General features: G+C 39.3%; 1 protein-coding gene across 1 annotated transcript in view; it reads left to right on the forward strand.

Annotated features, from left to right (window-relative positions):
• csmd2 (CUB and Sushi multiple domains 2) overlaps positions 1-13,106 on the forward strand; it is a 2,031,293-nt gene that overhangs the window by 1,531,258 nt on the left and 486,929 nt on the right. Inside the window, exons 13-14 of the mRNA XM_063033882.1 lie at positions 6,013-6,195; positions 8,085-8,411. Of these exons, the coding sequence (XP_062889952.1) occupies positions 6,013-6,195; positions 8,085-8,411 (510 nt within the window). The remainder of the gene's footprint in view (positions 1-6,012; positions 6,196-8,084; positions 8,412-13,106) is intronic.

A 13,106-nucleotide genomic window follows, 5' to 3' on the forward strand; every position in this document is an offset into this window, starting at 1 on the left:
ATGTAACATCCTAACTTCTTTACTCAGTACCCTTTGACGAAGGCCAGTGTGCCAATTGCCTTCTTCATCACCCTGCCTACTAGTTTGTCATGCTGCATCAAGGAACAATGAACACACTTTCTTAGGTCCTTGTGTTCTATGAAACTCCCCAGGGCCTGACAGTTCACTGTGAAAGTCCTTCCCTGAGTTTATTATAGAGTCAAAGGACACAAGACGGGTGGGGAAGGAGAAGACCATGAATAGACTTGGAAGTTGAAATTGAGATTTTCAAACTAAAGCGTTGTTTAGCTAAGGGCCAATGTTAGTCAGTAGCCAAAAGATGAATCCAGGTCACTTTAAAGTGGGCAGAAGATTTGCAGAGAATAAATTTCTAACTTAATGTGAGGATCAACAGCCTATAAATCAGAGCTTTCAGAATTTATGTACTCATTTCTACAATGCCATATTCTTCCTATAGTGAATAAATAACTTTTTTTTACCCAAATCCAATAAAACAGCAAAGGACTCTACAGGTGCTGACTTCTTTAAAATCCAGGCTGCCCTGAGAATCCCACCTGGTTTCCCAACTTTTGTCATGCGAGTCTCTCATTGTAGGAAGTATAGAACAACAACACAGGATACTCAAGTTAGCCCTTTTAAAAATTGAGAATTTGCAGTTGAGAAATCTTTAGAAATTCAAATTTCAGCACAAAGGTAAAGTATAGCCTAATGGAATTGCTCTGTATTGTGAAGAGAAATAACAACATTAATAGAGCAGAATGATAAATTAATGTGGTAGTTCCCAATGATCAGAAAGACAAGAAATTAAAATCAATTCAACTGGGCTGGTGGTGAGTTTTGTTACAAATCTATGAAATTATTCAGCAAAAGCAATTGTTGAAGCAGATAGAGAAAATTATATGATTCAGTGTGCAAAGTAAATGTATTATCAAAGTACATATATGTCACCATAAACAACCCTGAGTTTCATTCTCTTTTGGGCAATCACAGTGAATGCGAGAAACGCAATTGAATCAATGAACAACCACACCCAACAGGGCAGAAAACAACTAATGTGAAAAAACAACAAATGCAAATACAAAAAGAGATAAAAAATAATTAATAATACTAATTAATAAGTCAGCAATTAGTATCAAGAGTCCTTGAAAGTGAGTCCAGAGGTTGTGAGAACAGCTCAGTGATAGGATGTGTGAAGATGAATGAAGTTATCCCCTTTGGTTCAAGAGCCACCAGACTGAGGGGTAATAACTGTTCCTAATCCTGGTGGTGCAGGTCCTGAGGCTCAAGTACCTTCTTCCTGGCCTGGATAATGGGGATCCGTGATAGATGCTGCTTTCCTGTGATAGCACTCCATGTTAATGTGCTCAATGCTACGGAGGACTTTACCCATGATGGATTGGGCCATATCCAGCACTTTTTGTATGCTTTTCCATACAAGGGCATTGGTGTTTCCATACCAGGCCATGATGCTATGGCAGATTACATTTTGTAAAACAATGAATGAATATCTGTCAGGTCAAATTACAACTTTACTCTTTCAGATCTCATAGCATATGGTGTCTGTTAATGTATGTAGAGTAAACACTGCAGGTCTGTTAGTGAATAAATGTCTGCTGGATTCTTTCTTGTGCTTATAACTTATATGTGTGAACATTATTGTCCTTTGTAAGTCCAAGGAATGTTGCATCCAGACATTGGGGTCTAATAAATGAGGGGTGACCATTAAAATGTCTCATTGATTTATTTATTAACGAATTCTGAACACTATTAATGGATATTTGTGTTTTTTGAATGAAAGAAACGAAACTGAGTTAATGGCATGAGAACAGAAAATCGGACTTTGTCTCTTGGTTGCTCAGGACTTGCAAAGCTTGTGCATATAATAGGCTACCATTTGGATTTTATTTGGACTTCATCCAGGGCCGTAAATCATGATTTGTGCCTCTAACCAGGGGATAGTTTCATGAGTGAGTCAGAAACTGGAGTTCCCCTGACAACAGTGACAATCAACTGGTGACTGAGAGTCATGAGCCCAGAGATCGTTGTGCCTTGCTAGGTAGTATTTTGTGTGGTTTATTTGTATTTTCTATTTTATGAAAATAAATTAGGCTTGCATTACTTTGCTTTGCTTATATATTTATTACCACATCACCTGGAAATTTGTAACGGCGTGTTTTATCAACCCCGCCTGTTACAGATACCACAGATCCACCACACATCTATAGAAGTTTGTCCAAGTTTTAGATGACTAGCTGAATCTTAGCAAACTTCTAAGAAAGTGGAGGTGCTCTCGAGCTCTCTTCATAATGGCACTTACACGCTGGACCAAGAAGAGATACCTTGAAATGATAATGTTGAAGAATTTAACCCTCTGCTTCTCTGATCCTTCAATGACGACTGGCCCAATGACCTCTTGCTTTCGTCTCCTAAAGTTAATAATCATCTCCTTGGTCTTGTTGACATTGACTGAAAGGTTGTCGTGGCACCGGTCAGCCAGATTTTCAATCTCCCTCCTATATTGCTGAAAAAATAATATTAAAAAACGTGGCTCGGTTGCAGTAGAATCAGTGGAATGACTTGGGTACATATTTGGTGAATTAAAAAGTGGTGTCAGTGTTGCAGTTTTATCGTAAGCAAACCAGTACCTTTAACAACTAACAGACTTAAGAGTGAAAGGTCGGATTACCTGAATTGGATATTTTCTTAGATTCATTCCACCGTATTTCTAGTAATCAGGATTAAGTGTGTCAATGTGTCAGTTAGTTGGAAACCTAGCCCGAATTGTTGTCATCTCAATATTTTTTTATTCACTACGTAAACCCATACTAACTCATTTAAAAACTAAACCATTCTTATTAAATGGTAAAGATACATACGTGCATTCAGATTTTCTCTTAAGAGTAGGAATTGGATTATTTTTCTATTATTCAATGGTCGGATACCTCTAATGATCATATAAGAACTGAGGAAATTAATTGAAAGGATGACAGACAGTATTTAAGGTTTTTCTGTGCTCTATTAAAACTGATATTGCTGGTGTCAGCTTAACATTCCCTTTTGATCCTGATTCTGACTTCAAAGTAAATTTATTATCAAAGTACCTATATGTTACCATATACTACCTTGAGATTTTCTTAACTGTGTCTACAGGAAAAAAGAAATACAATAGAATTTTATGAAAAATTGTGCATACATTCATAATTTATATATAATACTTATAATTTATAATACTTAATAACAATTTAATAATAATAACAATAATATTTACTGAGTTATAATATTTATAATGGAACCATTCAACCAGATTTTTGATCCCTCACCTGTTGCCCAATTCATCACCACCTTTGTTTCAGCCAACAAGCTGGTGTTGTCAGGAAGGTTAAATTTATTCTTGAACTAACACACATAAAAGTTGCTGGTGAACGCAGCAGGCCAGGCAGCATCTCTAGGAAGAGGTACAGTCGATGTTTAGGGCTGAGACCCTTCGTGAGGATTAACTGAAAGAAGAGCTAGGCTTTTCAGTAGCCAACTCTTAAATACAAAATCAAAAAATAGAAGCAATGCTATTGTAACTTCTTGAATCTCATGCTATTACATGAAGGAAGGGCAATGAGTGGGACAGTGCTCTCAAGGAGTCAGAAAGACGAAAGATTATTGAAGGACAGTGATTTCAGAAGGCATGCTCTTTGCAGAAGATAAACAGGGAAACTGTCCAGGGAAAGAAACAGGTAATGTACCAGGATGCTGCCAGAAATGTGAGCTCAGTCTCTGAATGCTTACACTAGGTGGGGACCACAATCCCAGGTAAGTCAAGTCAAGTCGAGTCACCTTTTATTGTCATTTTGACCATAACTGCTGGTACAGAACATAGTGAAAACGAGACAGCGTTTTTCAGGACCATGGTGCTACATGAAACAATACAAAAACAACACTGAACTACGTAAAACAACACAAGACTACACTAGACTACACACCTACACAGGACTGCATAAAGTGCACAAAACAGTGCAGGCACTACAATAAATAATAAACAAGACAATAGGCACAGTTGAGGGCAGTAGGTTGGTGTCAGTCCAGGCTCTGTGTATTGAGGAGTCTGATGGCTTGGGGGAAGAAACTGTTACATAGTCTGCTCGTGAGAGCCTGAATGCTTCGGTGCCTTTTGCTAGATGGCAGGAGGGAGAAGAGTTTGTATGAGGGGTGCGTGGGGTCCTTCATAATGCTGTATGCTTTATGGATGCAGCGTGTGGTGTAAATGTCTGTAATAGCGGGAAGAAAGACCCTGATGATCTTCTCAGCTGACCTCACTATTTGCTGCAAGGTCTTGCGATCCAAGATGGTGCAATTTCTGAACCAGGCAGTGATGCAGCTGCTCAGGATGCTATCAATACAACCTCTGTAGAATGTGTTAAGGATGGGGGGTGGGAGATCGACTTTTCTCAGCCTTCACAGAAAGTAGAGACGCTGCTGGGCTTTCTTTGCTGTGGAGCTCGTGCTGAGGGACCAGGTGAGATTCTCCGCCAGGTGAACACCAAGAAATTTGGTGTTCTTAATGACCTCTGTTCTTTTTCTGCTCCTCTGTGCAAAGGATGTATTCTATATTTAATCTGAGTTTGGTTGCTTCCCTAGAATGGTAATAAGTAGTAAATTCGGAAGCATAGGAGCAATGAAAAGGAGCAGCTCGGAATATGTCCGTGGCAAAGAACCTCAGAATGCCCTTGATTTCTCTCTCCATAGACACTGCAGTGTTGTCACATTTTAGAAACTTGAGCACGACCATAGATCTGCAATGAGGGTTGTGTAGGAGTCCTCCATCTGTTTTCTATCTGTATTGTACTCCGTGTTGCTATTTATTATGTGTATTGCAGTAACTAGTTGTGTGAGTGAGGACATGGTAAAAGTGAAGGGAATAAGTTACGTATCCGTGCTTTGCCTGGGCAGTTTAGTTTGGCTTTGGGGACCGCTGGGTGTCATATTTTTTATTGACCACTTAATTTACACTTAAATCTCATTAATTTAGGCTTAATTATGCTTAATTGCATTGCTTCAAAATCGTTTGTTTTACTAGTTGGTAATAAAGAATTGAATACATTTCCTCGACTTTTGGAACATTATTTCTGGAGTGATTGGAGGGCGAGTCATGCAAGTATCACAATCCATAGCAGTCTCCAGCAGCCGTGTTGGTTTGTTAGAAAAGCCACTACAAATAGCAAGTGTAAGTTATTTAACATAACATAGTTTAAGTGGAGGTAAACTTAGTAGAACTTTTTTTCTGTGAGTAATTAAGAATTATTGCATTTCAGAGCATGAGATTTAAAATTCCACAAAAGGTGAATTCTGTGTGTTATACCACTTTTAATGCCATTTCTGGGAGTCTTATACTGGAAAAAAGATGCTGGCACAAACAATTAAATTGCTGAAGATCAGGTGTGTAATTTTCCAATGGATAATAAAAAAAATCTAGCAATGTGGAAATGAATGCCAAATTGCTCAGCCTCCTACTATGGCAGCTCTCAGCTGCATTACACTCTAATTCATTGAGTTGTACAAATGAAATTCTAGTCCTGGATCCACGGGACTGAATAATATTGAAGTATAAAAGCTTATTGTAATTGACATGTTGTTTCACATCATTTCATCTATGAATTGAAATCAGGCCAATTCTTTATGAAGGCAGATGTAATATATTTGGATGGCCAGATGTTTTGGATAATAAGGACAAACCGAATGTAAAAGTTTCATTTTAGTGTTCTGACCAACTGTTTCTGCTCCATTGAGAATTTTTGTTTGCCAAACACAATAAAGACTCTTGTCCTAACAGATGACAATCACATTTTGCTTCTAGAGATTGCATATATTATCAATAGAAAGTTAATATGATTTTGAAAAATCTGTTTTTGCACTTTGTACTGAACTTAAGTGAAGCAAAGTTCAGGCCATCTTAAGTCTGACTGATTCTATTTCTTGTATATAAATATATATACATATCCTTTCCCAAATTTTTTCTTTCAGAGATTGAACAGGGGACCTGCAGTGATCCTGGAACACCAGCCTACGGAAAGCGAGAGGGAAACAGCTTCCTTCATGGTGACACTCTGAGATTTGAATGTTTGCCTGCTTTTGAACTTGTTGGTCAAAAATCTATTACATGCCAGAAGAATAACCAATGGTCATCCAAGAAGCCAAGCTGTGTCTGTAAGTAGTTTAAAACCATCATTCTATCTTTATAAATACTATAGCTTTTCTATTTTTCCCCAGCTAAAACTGCAAAACTTAGACCTCTCCTAATGCTTTATAAAATTTAATCTTGCAATCGAATTGAGTTCACTTTATTTCTTACATCCTTCACATACATGAGTAAAAAACTTTACCTTATGTCTCCATCTAAATGTGCAGTCATAGTAATTTATTATAATTTATAATCTTGAATTTGTCAGAGGGAACAGAGAAGTCTGTCCTCTACAAAAGAAAGATGGCAACTAATTGAATTGGCAGCTAAGTAATTGATAGTTTCTTCAACAGTGTATGCTACTGTTTCCAATGATCATCTTGAAGCTCTGCATAGTTTGAGTGTAGCCTATTGTACTGTCCTTGTTGAGGTGTTGTAACTTTAACTAGACAGTCAGCCAAACGCCATTCAAAAATTATTTGAAAGTCAGTGTGTAGCCTCCTAGCTCCTTGGATTATTACAGACTCAATGGCATGATATAGTGATTAAGGAGTGAAAAAAACAATGCTTCTGCTGGGGAAACAGGATGGCTTAGATAGAAACTTCTGTTGCTCCTAACATATATCTCTGTCCTTCTGCCCTTCTGCTAGCCAATGTGCGTTTATACTTAGTGCTTCCTGGCTGTACAAGAAGTGACCTAATACAGAGAAGAAACTACTCATTAAAATAAGAGCTGAAAGTGTTTAACATAAATTAATTGCCTGAAAGGCAGAACACCTACCTAGAAGGATTACTCTGCTGCTTTTCTTTAAAGATAAAACTGATTTATTTGATAATGTATCTTTTCCAGTTTGAAACAGACCCCAAAATGACATGGAGGTTCAATGGATTTTAATGAACTTTAGTGTACAGGTATTGATGTGGGACAATAGGAAATATTGACTCACCAAGAAATTAATATTTCACAAGAACAATGATAAGACAATTCAACAATTAGACTGAGTGGTAATGGCTGGGAATGGAACTGGCTGATGTGAGCTGGCAGTAGGTAATGAGGGATAATCAGGAGGCCTTACATTCATTCATTCCACCGAGATGCAACACAGAGCATCATAGGAAGTCATTCCTGCCTGTGGCCATCAAACTTTACAACTCCTCCCTTGGAGGGTCAGACACCCTGAGCCAATAGGCTGGTCCTGGACTTATTTCATAATTTACATATTACTATTTAACTATTTACGGTTTTATTACTACAGTATTATTTATGGTGCAACTGTAATGAAACCAATTTCCCCCGGGATCAATAAAGTATGACTATGACTATGACATTAAGAATTGATCAAGGCCTTCCGAAGGGAACTAACTGAAAGTCCTACCAGTCGTAATTGTTCAAATATTGCTTTTACCATTGAGCTCAAGATTTTCAGGCTGTTGTGTCAGTGTGTAAGACTGAGTAGGGTAAATGTGTTATGAGTTGTTGTCAACGCTCTCACTAAACTGATCAAAGGATTGAAAAAGTAGTTTAAGATCAGTCAGTGGGGGAGCAATCCAGTTACTGCAGGCACTTTCAGAACAAATGGACATTTAGGCAGTTTATCCTGTGTAGTGGACTCTGATGCAACTAAATAAAGCTATAATTGTCATGACACATTTACTTTTATTGTTTTTTGTTCAAACATGACTGACTGCAAGCTGTCAACTCATTTCAGCTGACTGAACATTTTGGTGTCCATGACAATAATAATTTTAGTCCACTGGATTGTTATCTTAGTAATTTTCTGGTTAGCCATGGCAGCTGAGATCCTTGACTGTTGAATGAAAGTATGTGTGCATTCTCCAAAGTGTCATTACGATTCTTTTAGGTGACTTCTGCATTTCACTGTCAAATTACTGCAATATATTATTCTATTTTCAGTTTCGTGCTTCTTCAATTTTACAACTCCATCTGGTGTTCTGTTATCCCCCAACTACCCGGAGGATTATGGCAACCATATGCATTGTGTATGGCTGATTATCGCAAAGCCAGAAAGCAGGATTCATCTGGCCTTTAATGATTTTGATGTTGAGCCACAATTTGACTTTGTGTCTGTGAAGGACGGGTTAAATCCTGAATCACCTGTCTTGGGAACTTTCTCTGGAAACAAAATTCCTTCTCCTTTGACCAGCAGTGGGCATGTAGCACGTCTGGAGTTCCTGACAGACCACTCCACAGCTGCTCGAGGATTTAACATCACATTCAGCAGTAAGTAGCAGTGAATCTATTCTTCTCTTACAGAAAAAGAGGTTTGGACATATCACATGAAACTCTCATTGAGAAATCCATCATGGCAAATAACAGTGTTCATCAAAATAAAACAATTGCTGCTTTTTGTGCTTTGGATGTTGACAGGACTCACTACAGTTTGTCATGCAAGCACGTGCCAGTGCTACAGCAGAGAGACGGGGATGCAGAGGGGAGGAATGACCAAATCCCGTTGAATTTGAAGACACAAACTCACTCTTAAGTTTCCCTGGCTGATGGACATTTTGATGAGATTATTACTCAGGACGATTTGGAAATTGGCCCTAATGATCAAGAAGCATTCAGAATATAAATTAGAGGCATGTTGGGGAATAGTTAAGGTTGGAAATCTCAGTGGAAAGTAGTGACAGGCTATTGCGGCACGTGGGGCCAGGGAAAGCTCAAAATGCTCAAATATACAATTAAGAGGATAAAAGAAAATTAATATGTGGCTGCACAAATGATGCAGGATTCGAGCCTTTATGACTGTTCATAGGACAGGTGTGCCCAGTTCTAATTGGACAGATCGTATCTCATCCGGAGCAGGACCAATTGGCAAGGCAGTTTAAAATAGAAACCTGAGATAAACATCGAGAGAGAGAACAAAGCTGGAAGTGAAAAGTAGAAATGTTACAAACAAAATCTGTCCACGTACTCCAACTGTTCACAATCATATTAACAATTTAGCTGAGGGATCAAATTCCGAGTTTGTACACGACATAAAACTTGGTGGAAGTGTTAGTTCTAATGAAAACACAAGATATAGCTATAGATATACTGTGTATATAAAAGCTGTGTTAAAGGGCTACAGCAAGACAGAGTACAATATGGAAAAATCGTAAGGTTATGTGATCTTGATGTGCAAAGCGATTTGAACTTGAATGGGAGAAAATAAATAAAGAGTTATTGGAAAGGGCAAACATTTCGGACGAAGACGGTTGGTCAGCATTGATCCTATTGAATGGTGGAACAAAATCAGGGGGATAAATCGCCCACTTCTCTTTTTGCTGCTTGTATACCCTAGCATGGACTGGTCAGGATGATTGACCTGATTCTGGACAATGTATTGGTTTTATCATTGTCACATGTATCAAAATACTGTATAGTAAAAAGCTTGCCTTGCATGCTGTTTACACAGATCAAATCATTACACCATGTGATGAGCGAGAATAAAGTAAAACAATAACACTGCAGAATAGAGTGTAAAAGCTACTATAAAGGTACAGTGCAGGTAAACGATGAAGTGCAAGATCATAAGAAGGTAGATTGTGAGGCCATGAGTCCATCTTATCATAGAAAAAATCTATTCAAGAGTCTAGTAATGATAAGATAGCTGTTTTTCAGCATGTTGGTACATGTGTTCAGGCTTTAGATTTTCTGCCTGATGAGAGAGAAGAGGAAAGAGTGCCTGTGATGAGTAGTGTCTTTGATTATGCTGGCTGCTTTACTAAGACGGTGAGAAGTATAGACAGAGTCCAAAGAGTGACTTTTTAATGTTCTGTAATAAATGCATTATTTGTATAGGGGAAGTTCAAGTGATAGGCAAAAACTGTGAAAGGTCACACCTTTCAGTTTCAGATTATCACTCTCTGATTCCATAATCGATCAATAACCAAATGTGCAACAATGGTGCGATTTTTGCTACAGATGTTGCCACCTGCAGAGAATTGGCAAATAAGACAAAGAGCCTCTTCTGCAGTATGTGCTCCTTGTTAAATATTAAACTGATGTAATCACTCCAATATTGAATGGGCCAAATTTTCCTTTGAGTGAAAAATTTAAATTTCAGCAGAATTCAACATCCTGTTTTTAAAGAAAGATACTGAATGTGTAATTTTTGCATTGAATAAGGATAAAAAGTGAACTTGCACAGAAAGAACTCATCATCAGAGGAGTCTATAGCACTGCCAAATCCATAATTGAGGACTCTTCTGCGAAAAAAAATCTATACCATAATTTGAATATAAAATTGCAATGCTTAACAATGAAATTATTTATTTTCTGCTTTGGAAGATTGTGCAGGGCTTGGTTAATCACAGTTGAACACTTTTGTAATTTCTTTAATGTCTCCTTGCCAGGTGTCAGTCTGGATATTGTGGTGACTTGCCATAGTTGCTATAAATTCACCTTGGAAATCACTTAAAATTGCAATCACTGAATGTGGTGCTTGCTTCTTAATAGTCTGCGATTGGAACTTAACACATGATGTTTACTTCTTTGCTGCTTCTGTTGTAAGTTGTTCTCTTGCTAAAAGTTAACCTAAGAGATCCAAGGCAGTCTGTTGAATTCTTACTCATAAATAGCATGAAATGAGGCTTCTCGGCCCATTGGTCTATGCCACCAATTAATTTAGGGAAACATAGTCCCATTTATCTCTTGCTCTTTCTGTCAATTCTCCTTTGATTCTCTAATTTCCCATTTATCTATAGTAGGTGATAATTTACAGTAATCATTTAACATATCAGTATGACTTTGTGACATGAAATGAAGCCCACAGGGTCACAGATGGAATATGCCCAGAGGCCAGCATTGAACCTGGGTCCTGAGACCTGTGAACCAGCATCTGAAACTGTACTGCCCCAGTCATCAACTATTATATCTAAAACCAACCAAAATTGGTGAAGTTTGATGACAATGAAGCTCCCTGGATGGTAATAGATAGATATTCTGTGCCAAGTGATACTGTGTTAGGCAGATCAGAGGAACAGTTGTCTAAATTCAGGGAGGCCTTTGCAACCATTCGTCCTGGGCCATATTTCCATTTCTAAGTTTCAGTATCTTCTGTGGGAGACACTTTAAAACACATATATTAGTTGGGAGTGATTTTCTTCCATGTGCAAATGATGCAAGGATGATTGATAACCTGAAGAGCTTTTAGAGTAAGAATGTTCTGCTGGAAAATGAATGCAATTGCTTTCTACTCCAGAAACTATATTTAGATATGTAGGATTTGAAAATGCTGATCGAAATACTCAGCCATAGCTTGGAAGATTAAATTTATGCAACACACACAAAATACTGAAGGAACTCAGCAGGTGAGGCAGCATCTATGGAAATGAATACATAGTGTGACAAGAATACACATAGATTAAGATGTTAGCTGTCCTGTGCTGGCACCAGTGGGATCAGCAGTTGGTCTGCCACCTGTCTTCAGGAGAAAGAGAGATAAGGAAAACAATGGAGCAGCATTTGGAGATGTTAATGAAGGGACGGGAGAGAGTAACGGAAGGAGAGCTGTCAAGATCGGCTCCCCCTTTGAACCCTGAACTGTTTGAAGTGATGGACAGGCGATACCCCAGCAGGGGGATAAAAAGGGACAGGTTCGCTAAGGCAGGACACACACGACACCCTGAGGTAACGAGACCCTGGAAGCGGTGCGTCTCCCACGAGTCGGTGGGAAGTTTTGGACGGCTAGTCGCAGGACAAGCCATAGACGCACAGAGTGGAAAGGCACGATCGGCGGGAACCTGGTGTGTGTCCACCCTTGCCTGGGTGCCGGGTTCACCGCAGAGAAACGATCGTATCTGGAAACGGAGGGGTCACGGTCGGTGACCTCAGATGACATCACAAAGGGCTCGCCCGAAAGCTGACTGCGAAGGTCTGTGTGTGGAAGCCGTTTGAATATTCATTCGTTTTGCTCTCTCTCTCCTTCCCCCCACTGTCTGCGAACTGAACTGAACTAAATTGAACTGAACTTTGCGTCACTTTGAAACTGGTCATTTACTCCTAGACAACGATAGAGCTTGATTGATCCTGTTATCTTAATTCTGTGTACATGTGTGTTTATCATTGCTGAACTGTTGCATTTATTATCCCTTTGATTAGAGTACTGTGTTGCTTGTTTCTTTAATAAAACTTCCTTAGTTCTAGTAATCCAGACTCCAACTGAGTGATCCATTTCTGCTGGTCTGGCAACCCAGTTACGGGGTACATAACATAAGTGGGGTTCTCGTCCGCGATTTTGAACGCTAAATTTGGGACGGAGTAAATTGATTGGGTCAAAATTCCCAAAAGAAAGAAAAGGCAAACAACAGAAATGGAGGCTGAGGAATTTATAAAGGCGCCGACCTTGGAGGCATTAGAGGATGCTAGGAAATCAGAATTGGTAGCTGTGGCCAAACGGTTGAATCTTGCTAAGGGGAAGTCGACAATGAGGAGAGAGGAGATACACAGAGCTATCATAGAGCACTATGTATCTAAAGGTGTGTTTCCCCAAGGTGAGCTGGAGGTGGTGTCTATTGAAAAACCTGCTGGAGACGCGGTACAGGTGCAGCTTGAAAAACTGAGACTTGAGCACGAGTTCCGGGTACGACAGTTGGAGCGAGAAGAGAAAGAGAGGGACAGACAGTTGGAGCGAGAAGAGAAAGAGAGGGAGAGACAGTTGGAGAGAGAGGAGAAACAGAGGGAAAGGGAATTCGAGCTGGAGAAGTTAAAGATAAGGGCAGAGCAGGGGCCCGTGCCAAACCAAGGTGAGGGTTCCGGGCGACCCAGGAGGTTAGGCTGGTTCCCCCATTTGATGATACCGATGTGGATCGGTACTTTCCCCATTTCGAAAAAGTTGCTACAAGTCAGGACTGGCCGAGGGATAAGTGGGCTGTTTTGCTTCAGAGTGTACTGAAAGGGAAAGCCCAACAAGCTTACTCAGCTTTGTCCGCG

This window comes from Mobula hypostoma, chromosome 26 (genome assembly GCF_963921235.1).
Source record: "Mobula hypostoma chromosome 26, sMobHyp1.1, whole genome shotgun sequence".
NCBI lineage: Eukaryota > Metazoa > Chordata > Chondrichthyes > Myliobatiformes > Myliobatidae > Mobula > Mobula hypostoma.